This window comes from Emydura macquarii, unplaced genomic scaffold (genome assembly GCF_026122565.2).
Source record: "Emydura macquarii macquarii isolate MOO-44397 ecotype Brisbane River unplaced genomic scaffold, CSIRO-AGI_Emac_v2 contig_2369, whole genome shotgun sequence".
Lineage (NCBI taxonomy): Eukaryota > Metazoa > Chordata > Testudines > Chelidae > Emydura > Emydura macquarii.
The window spans coordinates 4245579-4266850 of record NW_027132506.1 but is presented as its reverse complement, the minus strand read 5'-3'; the positions used below and the strand labels follow the sequence as shown (position 1 = coordinate 4266850).

Below are 21272 nucleotides of genomic sequence, written 5' to 3'. Positions count from 1 at the left end.
AGGCCTGGGTGAACACAGCTACCCCTCTGGCAAGTTTCTCCACGTTTGGCCCCATGGATAAATTCATCCCCAAAACACGCTCTGGCCTATTCTTCCGTTTCAAGACATTTCGCTTGTCCAGTTCGGATCAGAAACACAAGCACCTAGATGACCAGCCATGCAATGTTTCTAACAGCAAAGAGTCAAAAGAAACAACTCCTAAACTTATTAGCCCCAGATCATTAGGACAAGATTCTGGTACATTTACGTATGTTGATTAGTCTTAGTGATGGAGCAAAGTTCAGTGGAGAAAGAGTATCAGGACCAGACCCCAGTGAAGAGTTATGAGTAAGCCTGTTTGTTAAAGTCATAGTTCTGGGGTAAAAACCACCATTAAACAAAATAAATAAAAATCACAGTCCATCACCCCCGTCAGCATGCCACAGAGCAACATCGCATGCGCTGGTTTACAAAACTGGCTCGGCGGCCAACGTCGTGGGGTTTGGAAGGGAAACTTTGGTTTTGCAATGGGTTTATAAACCATATAATTTCAGAATGTATAACATGCTTTATCAAAATAAAGACACACACACACACACAACTGCCTGGTAGGCCGACACGCAGCCAGCCCTCGCAAAGAGCCAACGTATTTAAAGAAGAGGAGGTTGGTGCTGTGAACAAAGATTTGTAGATACCTGATGAGACGACGTAGCTAACCTGTCTCCAATACCCTGGAACCCACGTGCCTACGAGCTTGCGGTGCGGTGCTAAATGTACATGCTTTTCAGCGACGAGCGACAGCTCATGCCAACGGAAAACCAAACTTAATAATATCAAATGCCATGTGCCAGCATGCTTTTTTTTTTTTTTTTAAAAGCTAAAATTCAGACTTTTGCCGACACGCAGCCAGCCCTCGCAAAGAGCCAACGTATTTACAGCACCAACCTCCTCTTCTTTAAATTCCACCCTCCTCAAAAACCAAACCAACAGCGATACAACTGCCCCGTCCGTCCCAGGCGAACACTTCTCCCGATGCCGGCACTTCACGCCTGATCTCCCAGCCCCTGTCCTCAAGGGAAACCCACCCAGCACCTTCCAAAGAGGAGCTGACATTCCCGCCTCGCTGGACACAAAAATCCGGGCCTCAGGGCTTGTCCGCACCCGTACTGCTACCGGGCCACGACAGCGCTTCGGCGTGACCACGATCCACGCCGCCGGGAGGGAATCTCCCATCGCTGGAGCTAATCCACCGCCCCGAGAAGGGGCAGAGAGGTTAAGGGAATGATTCTTCTGTTGACTTGGCGCCGGCTGCACTGGCTTAACTAAGTCTCTCAGGGAAGTGGCTTTTTTCGCACCCTGTGAGCTGCCGTAGCGTGTTAGTGCAGGCCGGGTCTCAGTGGGGGTGCTGGTTTGATGCGTCATTACGCGGCTTGGCAAGCTACGTCCTGTGACTGCAGCGGTGCTCACTGCCCACTTCCTCACGAATGGTCTTTTTGCAACACGGGTTAACTCCTTGCGCTTTCCGCTCAGCTGCACCTGGTCTGTCACCGCGCCGCCCCGAGGAAGGGCTCCGTTGGCCCAGGGAAAGATATTACCTCCCCACCTCCACTCTCTGGCTTGGGCGTAAACAAACTCCCACTTAACGCAGCCCGGCTGGTTTCCAGGATGAAGACAATTGATTCTTACCAGCACTTATCTCTGCGGCTTAGCGATTGATGGGCCCTTGCTGGCCGCCAGGCCCCTGCGAGGTCAATCAGAGCGGCTGGGCAGAATTCCTCAGGAGGCGGGAGATCCCGCTGCCAACACTCGGTGGAAGCCTTGCCGTTGCCTGGCTGGAGAGCAAGTTTGAGACAGGCAAGAGATTCATGGATCCCAAGGCCAGACGGAGCCATTGCAGCGGCTGGTCTGCAGGACCCAGGCCAGACAATTCACCCCAGTTCCAGCAGCAGGTGCCACGGAGCCTCGGGCACTCACAGGAACACGGGTGCTGCCGGACCGGAGCAGAACTGAGCTCCCGCCAGCCCGGCCTCCCGCCTCTGCCTGCGGCACGAAGGTGTAAGAACCCTGCCGGAGCAGACGCAGGGTAACCTGCTCCTGTCCAGCCTCTCTCCCCCGGGTCTCTAGCAGCGAGCAAGCAGCCGGAGGTTCAATGCCCCCGCCAGAATCCAGGAGCAGTCGCTGTTCTGACTCAGGGCAGTCCTGTGATCCGGATCAATGGCCACGCCGTAATGACTTCCAGTGGCAAGGAGTTCCAAAGGCTAATGGCGTGCTGTGTGAAAAAAGCCTTTCCTTTTATCAGACAGGAGCTGCTAAGATCAGTCACCACAGAACAAAGGCTGGGATTTCCCAGGGGCCTAAGGGGATGAAAGTCAAGGGGAACGGGGCCTCCTAACTCCCCTCCATTGCCGGGAAAGCCCCAGTTTAAAGGCATGAGGAGAAGGCAGGGAGCAGCCAGTCAAAATGCCCCTGGGGCTCTATGCCAGCCTCCCGCGCTCAGTGGCAGGGGAGAAGGGACGGCAGGATGTTCGCAGCAGGCTGGGGAATGGAGCCTGGGTAGCAAGAAGGCGATTAAAAATATCCCCCCAGTTTCCCCCGGGAAGTCGGCCTGGCCCCGGGGAGTCCCCGTCAGAGTCCGGCCTCCCCGTCAGCACAGCTGGGAGGTACAATCTCTCCCCCTTTTCCTCCCCCAAATTCTGGATCCCGGCAGTTTTCCTTCCCGGCTCATCCCCTGCCTGGACCACGTCCGCACGCAGGGGACGCCTGCGCTGTTCGGAGCCGGCACGCTAACAACAGCGGTGCGGCCACGGCAGCACGGACAGCGTGGGCCAGCCGTCCAGCACAGCTACGGGGCTGGTTCTGATCTCATGCACGCCAGGAGTAACTGAGGCCACCGCAGCCGACAGGCGAAACCTAAGGGAGGAATTCAGGCCCAAGCACTGGAGCGGCCCCGCAAAAACCAGTGCTAAGCCGGAGATCGAGTTGAAAGTCCCCCAGCGGAGAGCTGCAGGATGAAATCCTGGCAAGGACGTTGCAGAGGAGAAGACGCAGGCAGGGAAAGCCAAGCAGCTCAGAGCCCAGGTTCCATTCAGGCCCACGTCACCTGCTTGCCTATGTCCCACGTCTCCCAAGGGACTCGTGCAGATCACCCCGAGTTCGCCGGGAAGGAAGCCCACTGGGCACGAGCCAAAGGCGCCTGGCCGAGAGCGGAGAGTTTCCTCGGGAGCAATCGGGGAACGTAAAACTCCACCTGGACTCTAGAGCCCGGCTCGGCGCGTCTCAGCGCGGGGGGACAGCTGCCCCTTGGCCAACACCCGAGGCAAAAGTCAGCATTGCTCCAGCCGGAGAGAAAGCACCGGACGCCCCTTCCCCCGTTCAGGCAGAGAGCACTTGGGAAACGCTCGCTGGGGGGGACACGCGTGTCCAACGAGAGAGCTCAGAGGGGCCCCCCAAGCAGCAGTTCCCATTGCCAGGGGTTCAGCCAAACTCTTGCCTGGGGCCAAACCTAGGCATGGCCACCGCTGCTCCAGCACAGCAGAGCCGGCATCTGACGCCTTCGACACGGCACGAGCCATTCGGTGCATGGGCATCTCTGCCACACACGACGTCGCCGGGGCCTTTGGGCGTGGGACGAGCGCTGGGAGCCTCAGGTCTCTCTCCCCTTCCTGGGAAACTCTCCTGAGTCTCCAGCCGCCAAAGGGCTCGGCTCAGACACGAGCGCCCCAGCTCTCCATCTACCTCCTGCGCAGGAGATCATCCATCCAGGCACCTACAGCGTCTCATCGGCACAGACCTCTCCAGGCAGCTCCCGCGCCAATTACACGTAGGCACACAGGAGGTGACACCATCAGAGAGAGTCACTCCGGATTGACGCCGGGGGAAAGGGGATCCGATTCAGTCTCTGTGTGCCTGAGCCCTGCGGACGGCTGCGTGGTTCCCTCTTTCCAATGGCTTTTGCTCCCGGTTTACACCAGGGGCGCAAGAGAGACCAGATTTTGACCCTGGAAGGCCAGATAACACAAAAGACAAAGGCGAGCTGTTCCATATTAACTGCTTGGGCTGAGAGGATGTAAACAATAACTGCGCGGGTCACAGGAGAGTCTGCAAACAAACGAAACATAAACATCGAGGAACAAGGACCATCGGCCACACTCACACAGTGGGGGGCTCTATCCTGGGACGCACGGACTCTGGAAAAGATTTGGGGTCTTGGCAGATAATCAGCTGAACAGGCGGTTCCTGGTGCACCGCTGCGGCCAGAGGGGCTGATGCGAACCTGGGAGGCATAAACAGGGGAATCTCCTGAAGGAGCAGAGAGGTGATTTTGCCTCTGTATTGGGCCCTGGGGTGACCACTGCTGGAATCCTGGGTCCGGTTCCAGGTTTATCAAGAGGTTGATAAATTGGAGCCGGTTCAAAGAGCCAGGAGGATGACGAAAGGATGAGAAAAGCTGCCTTCGAGAGAGACTCAAGGCGCTCAGTCTATGCAGTGTAACGAAGAGACGGTCAAGGGGTGAAATGATCACTGCCCGGAAGCGTCTACACGGAGGACATTTCATAATGGGCTCCTCAATCTAGCAGAGACGGATCATTGCCCTGGCGCTGAAACACCCCCGGGCACCCCCACAGCAAAGCACAAATGAGGACGTTCAGCCGCTCCGTCGGCCCTGGGCACGGCCCCATCGCCCCAGGCGGAAGACGCACCGTGCGACCTCTTGCCCGGCACTGAGCCACAGGTCACTAGCACGGGGAGGTGAGGATGGGCCGGGGGCCGGTCCTGCCCAGCCGGCGGGTTTGGGAAGCGCAAACATTTCTAGAACCCCACGAAAGGCTTGAAAGGGGAGCGGGGCCTGCCTCAGCCAGCCCCAAACACTACCGCGGCCAGCCTCCTTCCACGGGCAGACCCCAGCAGGACACCTGGCCTGCCAGCCGCTGGGGATCGGCCCTGGGGGCTTTTAACATGAAGGTTGGCCAGTGCGTCTCAGTCTTGGGCTCCTGGCATTCCTGCCAAACGCCCCGGCACACACGGGCGCCCCTTCTACCACTGCCCTGCAGCACCGCCCCCCGCCATCTTCCAGACCTGAGTTCCCCCCCCCAGTCCTGTCCATGTTCCTGAACTGTAACACCCCCTCGCTCGCTATCCCAGCCTGGGCTCCGGTGTCCCTCACCCCCGACCCACGGCGCTGCTCCAGTTCCCAATCATTTTCTCTTGAACAAAACCCAACAACTTGCACCAGATGGGCCAATGGCTTTAACGGCCCGTGCCAGCGCCTGCTCACGGGCCCATGGCTGAGACCGCCAAACTCATTCCACTTGTGACACAAAAGCACAGCTCGATCCCCGGCTCCCCCCGCAGCCGACATGCCTTTAGCCCTGACATCTCGGCAGACACACAGTCCTGGCTCCCATTTCGGCGCCTGCTGGGCTGGTGCCATCTGCCTGGACTCTCCCCCGCCAGGGCTTATCTTTGTTCGTTCTCTTTCCTTCCTTGCGTGGGCAGGTAGGGCCTGTTCCTGCCGGCTAATCCGCCAGTGGGACGTGCGCCAAGAGGGAGGGGGCAGCTTAAATCCTTCACCTTTCCCCCAGCCCTGGCGTTGCTTACCAGGGCCACTTCACAGCCCGCTTTGCTCAGCTCTCCCCCTGCACCCGTCCCCCTCTCCCTTCTACTTCAGGCGGAGAGAGACACACACAGAGAAATTATCGACTCGTAAAAGCCGATTAAAGACAGCTCAGTTTACGGCTCCAGCATCCCAGCTGCTCGTAAGGCAGGCTAGAGGTTAATTCCCATTGACTGGAGACGCTGTAAGAGCACTGCAGAAGGACAGAGAGACCCCCTGACGAGGGGGGGGGGGGGGGGAGAGCAGGGGGAGACCTGCTCATTTGGAGTAAGGCAAAAAGACGCGCCAATAATTACTCCAGCTCAGGGAAGTGTAAACGGCGCCCTCTGCTCCCGTCAGTCCCATGCCCACTTGCACCCAGAGTGGGTGGTTCTCGGGGGGGAGGTGAGGCAGGCTGTCAATTAGTGCCGCCACACAAGATCGCCAGGAGATCCCGCCCAGAGGCCGGCAGACAGGCCGCAGGAGTGAGTGAAAAATAGAAACATAAGCCCAGCGTCCCCCCCCAATGCTGTGATTCCCAGAGGAAATGGAAAGACTCGTGCTCCTAAATCACCCGGGCCATGGGACTGGCGCCCCTAAGTCACAGACACTTCTGGGAATCCCATCGGGCAACTGACCGATGCCGCCGTCACGGCCACCAGCCCAGCCTCCACGGCGGCGAAGGCGGAATGAGTTAAACCAGAGATGTAGCCAGCTGCCTCGGAAGCGAATGCGGGCAGGCAATCCTGCTGCATACCACGCTTAACAATGCTTATCCACACCGTGTCCGTGCCGGCCAGCCCTGCACCGGTAATTGCATTAACGCACCCGCTGTCGGAAACGCGGCGTCTGGTTACACTCAGGCAGCCCCACACGCCATCCTGCGCTCAGGGCACACACCTGGGCGTCATGCTAACTAGCTTCCCAAAGCACAGCCCCAAGGCAGATTTTCAAAGCCCCAAAAGATGGAACTTCCTTTGGGGGAAATTGCCCAGCCCGCTATCCCTGAGCTTGATCCTAGTTATACCCGCAAGCATCATGCGAAATAATTCCTCCCCCTTCGTTTTATGCCCTGCAGATAGCGGCAGCCTGTTGCATAGCGTCTTTCGTTCTGCCGGCTAGATCGGCCCGGGACTCGGACGATCCCTTCCCAGCCTCACCGCCACCTTCTCCCAGAGACCAGTCTCCGTTTCCAGCCCGGGTTCCTAATCCCGCGGGGCTCCTGTGTGTGCTTTCATTCTCCGCGCTGCCTCCCAGCTCACCAGCGCGATCGGCTCATGGGTCGCTCCCAGTCCATTAGCAGAGATGTTAGACAAGGCTGGGCCAAGTCCATCACCGTGGCCACGGGGCTAGGCAGCGCTGCCTGCTGTTGACGGTCGGCAACCCCCTTTCCAACCCACCGGACAGCCCCTCCCTCCCTGCCGCGCCCCACGACCATTTGAATTAATTTTCAGCTCAGGTTTCCCCACACACACACACACAGGTTGGGCTCTGGGCGCGGCTGGCCCAGCATAAGCCGGCAGGAATGCCACCGGAGTCAGCGGAGCGGCGCTGGCGTGAAAGCAACGCGAGAGCAGGCACATGCAGCGTGAAATGAAATTGACCCCGGCTGCTTTAAATCAGCAAAACGGGGCTTGCGAGGGACCCTCCACCGGGGTAGATGTCACAGTCTGCAGCAGGCTGGCAGAACAGTGCACGTTCAAGCGGTGAACACGCTTCTTTTCCGAGCCCTGCTGGGTCCCAGGGGGGGCAGGCAGGAGCGAGACCAGGGAAGCCGGCTGCTGACGGCCCCAGGCACCGGATCCCTGCCCCAGGTGGCCTCGCTCGTAACGAGCATCACGCCGTTGGGGGTCTGGCGCTGGAGCAGATCCACAGCGCAGCCTTGGGCGAGGAAGCGGAGTGGGAAAGGGAAGACAGAGGAGAGCTGGAAACAGCGGGGAGAGATGGGCCCGTCTCTCCTCCAGAACATGCCGCCCACCTGTGCCCAGGGGCTCTGCCGTGTCCCTCGGGGCAAAGGAGGGGGATGAATGAAACTGTATTGCATAACCCTTCACTACGGCAGTGGGGGTGCCACGCAGCGACCCACACGGAGACCCTGCTGCCCACAGGGATGCTAGAGCTCACGCAACCATGCCCGCTACCGGCCCGGCTTGCTGGTTGGACTCCGTCCCCCGTGGCATGCCAGTCTCCCCTCTTGGGCCACGCATCCAGAGAGAGGTGGCCTAGCTGGGGATCCTGCCCCACAGAGGAGCCTGTGGGCCCCAACTCCAGCCCCACACAGCGGCACCACTGGACAGAACAGGGGTGGGTCAAAACCGGATTTTCCCCTCAACTGCGGACACTTCCTGGACAATATTTCATTGAGTCGAACACCCAGTTTTCCGCTGAGAAGCAGCTTTGACGGAAAGTTTTTGGGCAGCCCCTCTAGACGCCCCCCCCACACACACACGTTGGCATGAGGGGGTGGCCAGAGATTGGCGCATGTCCCAGGGCAGGACTGGATCGGCGCAGAGTGGAACCCGGGCTGGCAGAGCCAGCAGCACGAGCCCCAGCACCTCTGGGTCAGGCCCCACTGGGAGCTGTCACAAGATTCATTCCCCCGTCTCGTTTCTCCTGCCCGGAACCAGCTGGGAGACTCGACAGGCACCTGCACAGAGAGCACCAGCCTCCAGGGGCATCATGGAGGAATCCTGCAATCAGACAAATCCCCCTGCCCGGACAGCAAACCCTGAATCTGTATGGTACACGCTCCCCTGGTTTGCATCCTGACCATGCCCTCCAGTCGCTTCCTTCATGCTACGCACCGTCGATGGTAGCACCTAACACACATCAGGGTCCCGTTGGGCCAGGCACTGTCCAAACACAGCAAGAGACGCACTCTGCCCTGAAGAGCTCGTGGTCTAAACGAACAAAAGGCGAGAGGGGAAACTGAGGCCCAGAGCGGGAAGGTCACAGAGGTGGGAACAGAAACCAGGTCTGACTCCCAGTGTGGTGCCCTGTGTACTAGGCCATGCTGCCAACTGAGGGTCCTTCCTTTCCCAGCTGGCACTCAGCAGAGACGCGCAGGAAGACCAGGGCGGCCTGGGGGCAGTCGCGCACGCCAAGAGCTCACCCAGCGACAGCCCAGATGTGCCCACATGTGGTTGGTGCCAACGCTGGCTCGCCCGAAACTCATTGCACCCACTACCACGCCTCGCCACCGCCCACCCCGGCAGCGGGCAGCCTGGCACCGGTTCCACGCCCCCCCCCCCCCCCCGCGGCGAGCGCACAAGGCTGGAAAGATGGTGACAGGGGCTGGGGATCTGAGCCAGCGCATGGCCAGTTAGCAGATACCCCCAGCTGGGGGTTGCAAATAGCTGTCCCCCCTCCCCCCGAAGGCCCATGCTGTTCTGTGTTGCAGGGAGGGGAAGGAAGGGCAAGGAAACAGAAGCTCTTGCATCGCTACCCGTATTGCAACAGCAGCCATCATCTGCTGCCAGTTCCCCCTTCAACCAAGTGAACTCCAAGCTGACCCTGCGGCCCCTTCCTCAGGGCGCCGGGGGGCTGCCCTCTAGGACCATCTCAGCTGCCACCCCAAAGACTGCCAGCATCCCACCAGCCAAGCGCACCAAGCATCGTGGGCAGGTCGCTTGGCCGATCTGGCTGTCTGGCACGGGTGAGATCAACAGCCTCATCCCACCGCATGGGCAGAGGGGGGCCTCGCTGGAACCGGGGCACCCCCTTCCAAGGGAGCCTGCCTGCGGCTCTTCGCCGGCTCCCAGGACCAGCCGGGGGTCGCTGCCCTGTCCGGCCGCCAGCTGGGTCCTCCAGCCATCGCATTGGACAGGAGGAAGCACGGGAAACTCACGCCACAGCGCCTCCGCAACCGGAGAGACACCATGGCACCATGCACAGCGCCAAGCCCATCTGACTGGCGCCAGAGGGACTGACCAGAATCCATTCCAGGGAGGTACTATGGCCCTGGCCAGGGTTTCCCTGTGTCCCCAGGGCATGGGCTGGCTCAGGAAGGTGGCAGGGACAGAGGGGCTGGATATGCTAATGGACCAGAGGTTAAAGAGGAGAACCGGACCCGGATTCCCAGGCCCCTGGAATGGACTCAGGGGGGCAGCTTCCATAACAAAGCACAATACACAGGACGCCCCCAGCTTTTGTCTGGAGAAGGAAGGAGCCGGCGTCTTACCTTTGAAGGAGAGCTGCACCCTCGGCGTGGCGAAGATGTAGTCCTTGGTGTGGGCCGCCCGCCAGCCCAGCGTCAGCAGGGTGACCCAGAGGATGACCCCGAGCAGGGGCATGGTGGGGCGGGTCTGGGGGTCCCAAATCCAGGCGGAGTCTTTGGGAAGCCTGGCGGGCAGGAGAAAGCTGCGTTACTTGGAGGAGAACACATGAGCAGCCCGTCCCGCGCCGGGAGGTTGTCCTCGCCCCACCCGCGGGGAGCACCAGACACGGACACAACGGGGGCGCTTCCTAGTGAACAAGGGGTTAACCTCAGCCCTGTTTCCCCTCCCCCTGGCGCCGGTGCCCGGTGGCAGGGCTAAAAGTAGGCTGCTGGGGAGATGGGGCTGCCCCCCGGGAGGGCTGGAGCAGACCTCGAGACCAGCCGTTGCATCATTCCATCCTGCATCTCTTGCTGTCTGGCCCATACAGCAGAGCCCCTGCAACTGGCTCTTTTGTATCCCCGGCAATCCTGGGCAGATCTGACAGCCCCTGGCCCAGATCGCGATTGTACCCCTCTGCCCCCCGCCGGAGGGGATTGCCACTGCCCTTCCCCCTGCACGTCCCCCACCGAGCAAAGAAACGCAGCGAACCGGGGAGTGGAGGGGAAATCTGGACTTGATTATTTAAAGAACAGAAAGAGACAAAAGGCGTTTTGGAAAAGAAAAGGTCCGTGTGTGTGCCAGGTTGGCCAGGTGCCACGGGGATCCGGCAACACCCCGGAGCCTCCTGGGACGAGCGCCGGGGGCCACACACAAGCCGCTAGGCTCATGGCGGATGCGACTTCCAGGGGGCGAGGGGGGAATTGAAGCTGAGCCATCTCGATGTGTCGGAGACGTGATTATAAAACCCGAAGCGTTCATTGCGACCGGCCAGGCCGGAACGTCCCCGTTAGGCGCACGTTGCAGGGCTGAGATGAAGGTGGCCCACCGAGCCTAGGGCAATCAGACCAGAGGCTAGGAAGGAGGCAGCCCAGCCTAGGCGATCAGTCTGCCATGGACCTGCTGGGTGGGTCGTGCTTTGCCTCAGTTTCCCCTTCTGGGTAGCAGGGATAAAGGGAGTGCTTTGCAAAGCGCTTGGCGGTCTCTGGCCGAGACGCTGGGGGTGAGTGAAGCGTTCTCACCGAGCGTAGCAAGAAAGGCAGCCAACAGGTCCCTGTGTAAGTTGCACAACGCCATCTAGCCAGGCCCCCCACCACTGTAGTGACTAGCACCTCACAGTCGTTACCGCATTTCTCCTCACCCCCCCCCCCCCCGAGGAGGCAGGGCACGGCTGTTATCTCCATCGTCTAGCTGGGGGACCGAGGCGCACGCAGACCAGGCGTGACTCACCTCTGGTCACACCAGGCGGCTGTGACAGTGCAGGGATTGCAACCCAGGTCTCCCAAATGCTCCACTAGTGCTCTCACCACTAGGCCATCCTGCCTCGGTAAGTGGCTCTAAGGTCCTCGGAGGGGCTCCGTAACAGGGTCGCTGCCTCCAGAACACCCCCTCGTGGCACGGGGTGGCCCTGAAGCAACCCTGCCTCAGTTTCCCCTCAGTGACCTGGCCCTCCAGCTAAGCCAGTCACTGAAAATCCACCTTTTGCAGGGCACGAGTCTAAACCCAAACACAAGGCCTGTCTGAGGCTCTGCTTTGTCTTCAGCAGCTGAGACCCTCCTCTGCCAGCTTCCCCCTCGCCAGGCTCTTCTCCATCTCTCCCCTCAGCCCCCTGGACTCCTTCAGGCCGGCCCCCTGCCTTCCCCCCATTCTTCCCTCCTGCCTCAGGGCCCTCTCGCTCTCCCACTACCCAGCCCTAGTACTTATCTGGGGGGGAGGGCGTGGCATGGGTCACGTGACCCACAGGTCACGTGACCCTCTTCACCCCCCACCCCAAGGCCGGTTGGCCATGTCACAGGCAGGCGGAGAACCATCACCCTGGCACGGACCAGCCACACCCAACGTCTTCTGGATCCCAGCCGAACCGGGGCCGCCACCGAGACATGCAGTGGGGTCAAAGAAGGGCAGAGAGTCCCCATGTCCACCCCAGTCCTTTCCGGGAGATTTCCTTCCCGCCAGCTCCCAGCTCCGCTATCAGGCCCCAGTTCTGGAAGGAGCTCACATCTACACAGCACGAGACGAGCCGTAGCGCGTCCAATCCAGGCTGACTCCTGTTTGCGCTGGTAACAGCAGCAGCGAAGACGCTGCCGCGCGGACTAGCAAGCCGGGTACAGCGATTTCTAGCCGGCTTCCCGCTAGCGGGGGGGACAGGCAAAGCCACGCCCAGCGTCTGCTGTGTAGACATAACTTTCGAGAAACAGCCGGCACGTGCCAGCGCTTCAGCTCAGAGCAGGATCCGGCCACGCCCCCTTTGCCCCGCAGCACGGAGCCAGAACAACTTGTCCCATTAGATCACTTCAGCAGAGGCTGCGGCTAGCGTGAGAACCGCCGCTCCCAGCGACGGGCCGGGAACAAAAGGCCAGCGATGGGAGCAGTCAGGGGGAGGGGTGCTCTGCAAGGTGCCCGGGGCAACCAGGGTGGATCTGGTCTTGTTTGGGATAAGCACAAGAAAGAGGAAGAAGCCGCGGCTCAAGGGCCCCCGGATCCTCAAGCCGGTGCATCGTGGTGAGACCACGGTGGGCAGGAGAGGACCAGCTTTGGGCAGGAGGAACATTGCTGCAGTCTGGCCAGGACCTGCACCAAGGCCCCCACAAATCAGGAAATTGCTTAAATCTAACTATTTTAAGTCAAATAAGAAGCCCAGGTTCATCTCCTCCTTTGCCTTCTGATTTCTGAGCAGTTAAGGTCACATTTTCCAGCCTTTCTCCACTACCGCCCAGGCCAGAAGCTTACTTCTTCTCTGTGTGAGCGGGGATTCTCAAATGCTCACATGAATCCAGGCGCTGGGGCTTTACGGACCCCAAATGCCGTGACACTCACCCTGAAAACACGGGAGGTGGCAGCACTGCCGTTGTCTGGGGCAACCTGCTTTGCCAAGGGGCTCTCTGCTCTCCCGGCCCCCCGGTTTTGAATTCTTCCCGGCTCAGGGACAGATCCAGCCATCTCTCTCCCACCAAGGATTCCCTGACTCCAAGTGTCCCACCGAGACACAGGAATCGAGCCCCTCCAGGTCCCTGGCTACTCCCTGAAGGGGGGGGGGAGGAATTCCCCTCAGTGCATGGCCCCCAAATGTCCCTGACCTCTGTGAATGCCCCAAAATGCAGCCGGCACATATTCCTCTGAGGACAGGCGTTGGGGCGAGCAGGGCAGGGAGACAGCAGGTTAGCTGGCTGCGAGAGGCAGAACATCCCCTGACACTGCCCTGGGGGGCAGAGGGACCTTCATCACTGCCCCCTTTGCCCAAGGAGCAAACTGCAGGCAGCTGATGGAGGGTGGGGGGCCGGGATGCACTGTCTAAATGGCGGAAGCTCACTTTGGGGATTTGATAGGAAAATCCCTCAAATTAGTCAAAGGAATGGCTGGAAGGATGTTAGCGGTACAGGCTGGGCTCCTGGGAACACACAGCTTCTTTTAGCCGTGGGCGGTGCACACACCCCCCCCCCCCCTTCCCCCGGGTCAGTACTGCGCTGCTATTGCCTTTGGAGTTAGTAAATATTTGTCTTATCGATTCCCCCCCTCCCAACGCACCCGTAGATTTCAGGCTTCAGTCTATTGGACTGTTGCTCACTTCCACGTCCGGCTGAGATTCTGCACTTAGCAGAACGCCATGTGTTCTGGAGCCGGGACGTCTAAAAACCAAATTACCCTGCGATATAAAAGCTACAGTCGGCTGCAGTTAAATAAACCCCCCTGCCGGCCTTGGGAAATAGTTCTGGCAAATCCTGCTATTGCATTTGGATGGAGCTGTGCGCGCGTCAGAGGGGAGTGAGATGGCAAACAAAGGAAAAGGGGGAAGAGGAGAAAAGGAGGAGAAAGAAGAGAACGGAAAGAAGGGGGGGAGGAGAAAAGAAAAGGGAAGAAAGAAGAATCGGGGGGAAAAAAGGAATAAAAGAGGAAAGCAGGCTGGGAAGCTGGGAGACAAACGCAGAGAGAATAGATTGTTCTCCAAGTGCATCTTAGCTCTGCGATTCTTATCTCCAATGTCGTTTGCACTCCCAAGAATGTGCAAACTCAACTGCTCTGGACAGATTTTATTTTTCAACAAGGAACAGCCACTCTCCTCTCCTGGCATGGGCGGGCACTGCCAAGCCCCGAGACTGGCCATTCTAGTTTCTTTTTTTAAAAACAGCTCAGCTATTTCCCCCCCCCCCCCCGCCCGATAAATGAAATAACGATTAGCCAACATGTTTGGAAGCTGAGGCGATTAAGGGGAAAGGGAAAAATCTCCGCGGCTCTGCCGCTGAAATGCCCGTTCGGAGCGGGGTGGGACCTGCCGGCCTGCACTGCTCCTGGCTCTGTGTTGAGAAAGGGGCTCGGCGAGCAGGAAATGTTTATGGAGCAAAAGAAAGCCGCAAGATCAGGAACAAAAAGGGACTTCTTAAGAACTCCGTGACTAAGACACACACACACACACACACACACACACAATGACATCAGCAAAATCGCTGCAGCCCCTCGGACTGGACAAATAACTTCACCCCACATAACTCCAACGCAGCCACATTTAACCCTTTCTTGCCGTCTTCACGCCCTGTCCTCTCCCAGGAGGGGGTCTGATCCTCGGGCTGCAGCCACAGGATATTCCTCTTTCTTTTAAGCTGCCTGACCCGTGGTGGAGGGCAGCCCTGGAGTCTGAGGGTACATCTGGGCGGGGGGAGGGACAGGACTTCCTCTTAGTAACAACCCCCCCCCCCCTCAGGAGAGCATTTCCATCCCAGCACTTGGCCACCCAGGTAAAAGAAGTGCTGATGCTGCGTTGGATGATTTCCAAGAGCTGACAGCCTGGATGGAGGCACTTGGGAGACCAGGCCGCTGGGTCAGCGGGGTCCCCTAGGTAGCCCATGGCCAGGGCACTTGCCCTGGGTTGGATGCTGTGTCCATGTGCCAGAGACAATTGCTGTCCCGGGACCCTTTGCTCCTATGGAGAGGAAGGCAGCGTCTGCCTGCTCAGGAACGGGAAGAGGGGGCAGGCGAGCTGCGCATGGCCCCCTCTGCGGCTGCCCCAACCGTCTCTCCTCTCCCCCCAACCTGCCAACGGCGTGGGCCGGCCTGTATTTCCGAAACAAGGAAGTGCACCGCGCCTGGCCGACGCTCCCCGTTCGCACCCCCCTCGCCCCACCGGAGAGGGCGCTCTGGTTCTGCCCGCCAGACACCTCAGCCAGGCTCCCAGGGAGTCCATGTCACCCTGGGCCCTGCGGGGCACCACCGGGGCTGCCATCTGACTCCTCTCCCCAGGCGAGATCGGCCTTAGCCTCCCGGCCCGCTGGGGAGGAGAGATCCCCCCCTGCCACACACACACCCATCGCAGAGGGAGAAGGAAGAGGAAAGAGGGGCTGAGGTTGAAAACCTGCCAGGATCAGCCAGGGCCCAAGGAAGAGCAGACACGGCCATGAGCCAGGCGGACCCCCCAGCCTGGACCGCCGGGAGCTCTCTGCCCATCGCCAGCGCTACCCCCGCCACGTTCCCTAGCCAGCCATCTCCAGGGCCTCCTGGCGTACCCATCACACCCCAGTGCAGAGCCCCCCCCCCCCACCCAAATGCACCATCCCCTGCCCCGGTGCTCTGCCCACCCAGCCGTCATCTGTCACTGCAGGGCAAGCCCTGGGCCGCCAGCAGGACACAAGACGTGGCAGCCTGGCTCATTAACCGTCGCCCTGCCCTCTGCAACTGGACACACTGGCTCCTGTGGGGTCAGACCGCCAGGGCCGCGGATCGCTAGGTGCCTGGCCTGTCTTTGCCTCCCTCTTTCTTCTCTGCTCCTTTCTCGTTCCCATCTTCCATCCCTCTGGATACCTCCTCACTCTACGCCTTCCCCCTAGGTAGAGCCGCCTCCTGCATGATTTTGGGAACCTTCCTGTTCCCCTGCCCCACATCCATTCCCTACGACCCCCGCGACTCAGGGACAAACGGGCCACGGGCCTCCCGAGACAGGGGCAAGAGATGAGATGCCTACAGGGGAAAGGCCAAACAGGTTTCGACCGAAGCTGCTCCACAAAGAGGGGAATGGGCAGGAATTTGGGGACTCCAATAAATACCATCGGCCATCCCAAAGCCAAACAAGAGGCCTACCCCGTCCCAGGGCCTGGATCCAGGGTGTCCACGCCGTCACCTGAAGCTCTGGTCCAAGGGCCCCAGCCCCACCAGCCTGGGCCAGCCGTTTGCCATGGCAAGAAAGTCTCAGGCTGCACTGGGACCGGGGAGATCCGAGCCACAGCAAAGAGGAACAAGGGGTTGGGGTTTGCGGCCTTTCTAACAAATCCATACAGTCCGCCAGAGCGGCCGCAGCTCCCCAGGAACTGGAATGGCTCCCGCTAATTACACGGCAGTTGTGTTTTACTTGCGGGAATTAAAGCCAAGGGGGAAACCAAACAGGCAGATGTGGGAGGGAGGCTGGCAGCAGAACCTGGAAGGCTTCCCTCCTCTTCTCCCCATCTGACGAGGCAAGATCTGGGGAGATGGGTCTAGATGGGGGCCCGGCTAACCCCCCCCCCCCCTTCCACTGCCCCCAGGGGCAGGGCAGAGAAGGGGACACACCCACCTCCCCTAGGCCCAGCAACTTCAGAGAAGCATGTCAAGAAGGGACTGAAAAGAAAGGAGGGGGCGCAGGGGAGGAAGGGAAGGCGAGAATAAACCACCAATGCGGGGAAGTGAAGAGCCAGTGAAGCTGAAAGAGGGAACAGGGGCCCTCCAGCCCCAGGGCTTGGCCAAACTCTGAGCCGGGGGTTCCAGGGCCAGGTGAAAAGGTCCTGGAGTGGCTGAGAGCAAACCGTGCCCCCGGGGGCCGCACCAATCCGCCTGGGGAAAGGGATGGAGGAAGAAAGCCCCCGAAGGGCCGGAGTTTGAACGTCAGCCGCTTCCTCCTGGCACCGGCTGAGGACTTTGGAGAGCGAGCGGGGGGGGGGGATTTCCTGCGCGGCACAAGGGGGTGCCGGTGGCCCCGTCCGGCCCCACCAGGGCGCTGTGGGGCTCCGAACGCCAGCCCTGGCACGCTGGGGGGCGCTCTGCGGAGCTAGTTCCCCCGCTGAGTCAGGCAGGATTTGGCCCGGTTAAGGGCTGAGGAAAACCCGAGCGGGGGTTAGCCCCGGGGAAGTCAGGGCCCTTTCCCCTCCGCTGCCCCCCGGAACGCCCCGGGAGGGGGGGGGGCAGCGGGGGACTTTGCGCTGCCCAGGGAGAGTTCAAACAAGCCCGAAGTTGGTGGGGCACCAGCGCTCGCCTCGATCCCTGCCCGATCCCGGCTCCTCACCCCGGGGCGGGCCCGATCCCTGCCCAGCCACCCCCTGCCGGGATGTTCCCAGCCGGAGCCGGCGCGATCTCTCCCTCCGCGGCGCGCCCGGCTTGGCGGACCGGGGGGGGGAATCGTGCGGGGCCAGGGAAGCAGCCCCCCCGCACACCGGGCCGGCCCGCGCCGGACACGTACCTCTCCGGGGCCCGAGCCCCCCGGCGGGGCGGGGCGGGGCGGACGCGCCGGGCTCCCGGCCGCGGCGAGCTGCAGGGGCCGAGCCGGCACCGATCCAGGGGCAGCCCGCAGGGGAGAGGGACGGACCCTAGCGCCGGCTCAGGCGCATGGCTCACCGGAGCGCCCGGCGGCGCAGCCCCCGTGCCATGGCCAGCCCCGTGCGCCCCAGGAAGCCCCGCTGCGGGGTGCAGGCTGCCGGCGGTCAGGGGGCAGCCGGCTCGGCCCCCCGGGCCATAGGGTGGCGCAACGGGCTCCCCCTCGCCCGGGCGGGTGCGGGTGCGGGTCCGTGCGCGGTGCGCTGCGCTGCGCTGGACTCAGGCTCCGGCCCCGTGCGCTGAGCTGCGCTGCCCGGCCCGCCCGGCTCCACAACTCGCACTGAGCCCGCGGGCCCCCCGCGCAGCCCATTGGCTTCTGCCGCCTGCTATTTGCATAGCCCCGCCCAGAGAGGGGGGCGGACTGATTGGCTTCTCTTCTCCCCCCCCCCCCCCCCCCCCCCACCGCTTTCCACCTGTACCGCCCCTCCCGGCTGAAGCCGGCGCTGGTGCCAGAGCCTCAGGAGGGCTCGGCGAGGCATTGCAGAGGAATGCTTGGAAGGGGATTGGTTTGGTCCAACCCCCCCCGCCCAGATCAGCTTACATCCCCCCTCCAGCCCTGCCCGGCTCACCTCCAGCCTCACCCCCTAGCCCTGCCCCGCTCTCCTCCTCCTCCAGCCTCAGGGCCTGGTGCAGACCCCAGAGCAGCCCTTTCCCGATACCCTGGGCACCTTTCCTCTCTTTGGTGCCGGGTTTTCGGGGTGGGGGGAGGTGATCCAGTCACCTAGCAAATCTAAATAAATAAAGCAAGCCAGTCCTTTGTCTGGCTTAGTTATGCAGCCTACTGCACTAGCCTCCCAGCTCCCTGGGGTGGGTGGGGGAGAGAGAGAGAGAGGAGGAAGAAGAGGAGTGTGAGTGACAGAGGGAGGGAGGGGAGGAAGGGGCCTTTGTGATATTGCAGAATCCAGCCAGCCAAATATCCTGCAACAAAGAAAAACTCAGGCAGAACTGACAGCAGCACCAAGCTTGTTCCTGGCATGATCTCAGCCCCCACCTCACTGCTTCTGCCTTGCGACCGCTCCCCAAGACATGCCGGGTTAACCCTTTGGGGGAGGAGAGTCGGTGCCCGCACCAGCAGGAAAGCCGGTTCCCCCAAGGGACAGGGGGTGAGCCCCCCCCACTCCCCGCCGATGCGGGGCTGGGGAAGTTGTTTGGCGTGACAAGGATTCAAGGCGTGGGTGGAACCGGCGCTAGGGTTGGCCATCGAATTTCCGGGGCCCTGCCCTGCCTTGAAATTCAGCAGGTGGTGCTCTTCCCTCTGAGCAAGCCCCAAGCGGATGATCGGCATTTCTTGGCAGGCTCTGCCCTGCTGGAAGCCACGTCTTTCCGATGAGGTGTCAAACTCCGGCTGCCGAGCTCTTCCTCCCCAGAGGTGGCTGCATGTCAGTGGTGGGTGGGGATCGTTTGGGGGCAAAAGGTGTCCTGGAATCGCACAGTAAGACTGAGGAACCTGCAGCCAGCCTGTGAAGCAGGAGATTCCTGTGCTTAATGCAGAGAGCTGGGAGCCGGGCTTTTCACAGACTCAAGTCGTGGAGAGTTACCCGATACCATCCCAAAGCCATGCTCGGGTCAGGGGCTAAGCAGGGGTGGCACGTCTTTTCCCTGCTCCCTCCCGGCCTGTACTTTAGGGGCGTCCGTGAGCGTCTCCCTCTGTTGCAAATGCGTGGCTCATCCATGGGACAATCCGGGGACGGCGGTACCACTGTTGGCAAGGAAATGTCCGAGCAACTTTGCACCAGCCGTGCTGGGGGGCAGGGCAACGTCTGGGCCGTCATTTCACTGGTAAAGAACTAACGCGCGCCGGCAAAGGTGTGCTTCCAAAGCAACCCGGTACGTGGCCCGGAGCTCAGCGTGTGTGCCGGATCCGCAGAGGAAATGGGGCTAGTATAGCGGTCGGCTAGGGGATGTGTCCTCCAGAATTACTGGGCTCTGCCCTGGGTGAGCGGGTGGAATTCCCTAGTCTGTGCTACGCAGGAGGCCAGGTTAGGGGATCAATGGCCCCTTTGGCCTTGGACTCTTTGAATCAATAAAGCAAGAAAAGGAACAGGTGGGCGACCGCAGAGGACATGGCCCTCTTCTCCGCCATCCTCGGGCACGTGGCTACGCCACAGAGCCCGCTCCCCGCCCCGAGCTCCACCCTCCAGCACGCAGCCCTGGACCAGCGGCGGTTGCTGACTGGTGCGTCGTCGGCTGTGGGCACAGGCTGGGCTGACCCTTTATGGGAATTCAGCTTCGCCCTCGCCTGTGATCAGCAGGCTGTGTCTCAGGCAATGCCAGGAGACCAGGGAGCGGGTGAGGGCTGGGCGATGCCTGGGTCCCCCAAAGAGCCAGCTGCAGGGGAGTGCCTGGATCTGCAGGGGAGGGCCTGGATCCCGCGGAAGAACCCGGTTCAGGGATCAGCATCTCGGGCAGGTAGCCTGCAGACAACCTCTGTAGCAGGGGAAAGAAGCCAGCTGCTAGCTAAGGCCCAGGCCCTGGGGAGCTGAGAAGTTCAAGGAGTGTAAAGTTTCCTGCAGGTGTCCCTGGGAGGGAAGGGGTCAGGGCAAGGGGCAGAGAGAGGGGAGAGAAAAGTCTCTGGGAACTGTAGCCAGAGGAGCTGTTTTCATTTGCCAAAGTGTTTGGTTTAACCAATAAATTGTGCCCTGAGACCAAGGCCTGACAGAAGCTGACCCATTGAGCTGGCAAGTTAGTCCCCTGGCTTGCAGCTGTACTGGGAGCGGGCTCGGTAAAGGGTATTCAAGGAGGCAGTGGGATCTCTAGCAGGGCAGAGTTAAGGTTAAGATGAGTGCTGTGGCCTGTGGTGTGTTTGCGGATGAAGGGGTAGAGAGAGATGTACTGTTCAGTGGGTTCTCTTTTCCTTGCCTCGCTTGTGTGGGACTGTGCTGTGTGCATGTGTGTGTTAATCCTGACACCTTTACAACAGAGGTTTTCCTGTATTCATTTTACAAGCTTTTTCTCAATGTTTTCCTGGGGGTAGGACTTGTGGGTTGGACGTGCAATGTCTGAAAGAGAACGCTTTGGCTGTCATTTGTCTGACACAATCTGACGGGCAATTGACACTCCTGACGGAGAAGATTTTTCTATGCGCCTGGGCCCCCCTTGGCCAGGTTTGTGTGCCCAGAACATGGACTTTCATGAACACAAAACGACTCCCCAGCCAACACTTTCTTTTAACAAACCACTCCGTCTTGCATCAGACCTCGCGAGGCTCAGCCTCCGGGCTACGTTTTGTGTAGATGGGTGACGTTTTCAAAGAGAGCTCAGCCAGCCATAAAAAGTTGGGCTACCGTGGAAAAATTTCAAAACATTCAAACTCCTCCTATTAAAAACGTGTGAAGAAAACACCAGCAAAAACGATGGTGGGAATTCAAAGGTATGAAAACTAAACCCAGGTGAAATTTCACACTCGACGGCGGCTGCCTAGATTTAGAGGGAAGAGAGGAATTTGTAGCCCAATCTCAGGGGCAGCCCTCGCCGGTGAGCTGCTACCAGGCACCTGCAGTATAAAGGTGAGCTGGTTAATTACCATCACGGCAGGCCACACAGCTCCACTTTCAGAGGCGAAGCCCCGACATGGTTAGGCCTTGCCCGGGTTGAAAGGCTGTGGGACTCTTCTGAGCTCCAGCCACCAAGTAAGCTTTGCCCACGTGCGACGCCCCAATAAGATGCCGTGCACAGTGGATTGTGCAGATGTTTAAAATCGGATCAAGCCCCGCCAGGAGCCCTCACTGAGCTCTGCAACTTCTGGTCCAGGGGGGGCGGAAGAGGGTAATGGTATCTTCCGAACACCACCCACATCAAAACCAGATGTCTGTAAGAGTGGGCAGATCTGTGACCTGCCT

General features: G+C 60.4%; 1 protein-coding gene across 2 annotated transcripts in view; it reads right to left on the bottom strand.

Annotated features, from left to right (window-relative positions):
• Positions 1 to 17635, bottom strand: part of SEMA3F (semaphorin 3F) — a 79772-nt gene extending 62137 nt beyond the window's left edge. For both annotated transcript variants that reach the window (XM_067561279.1, XM_067561280.1), the window contains exons 1-2: positions 17300 to 17635; positions 9753 to 9913 (exon numbers count right to left, since the gene is read on the bottom strand). In XM_067561279.1, coding sequence (XP_067417380.1) covers positions 9753 to 9864 — 112 coding nt within the window. In that variant the 5' untranslated portion in view covers positions 9865 to 9913; positions 17300 to 17635. The remainder of the gene's footprint in view (positions 1 to 9752; positions 9914 to 17299) is intronic.
• Positions 17636 to 21272: the final 3637 nt, after the last annotated feature.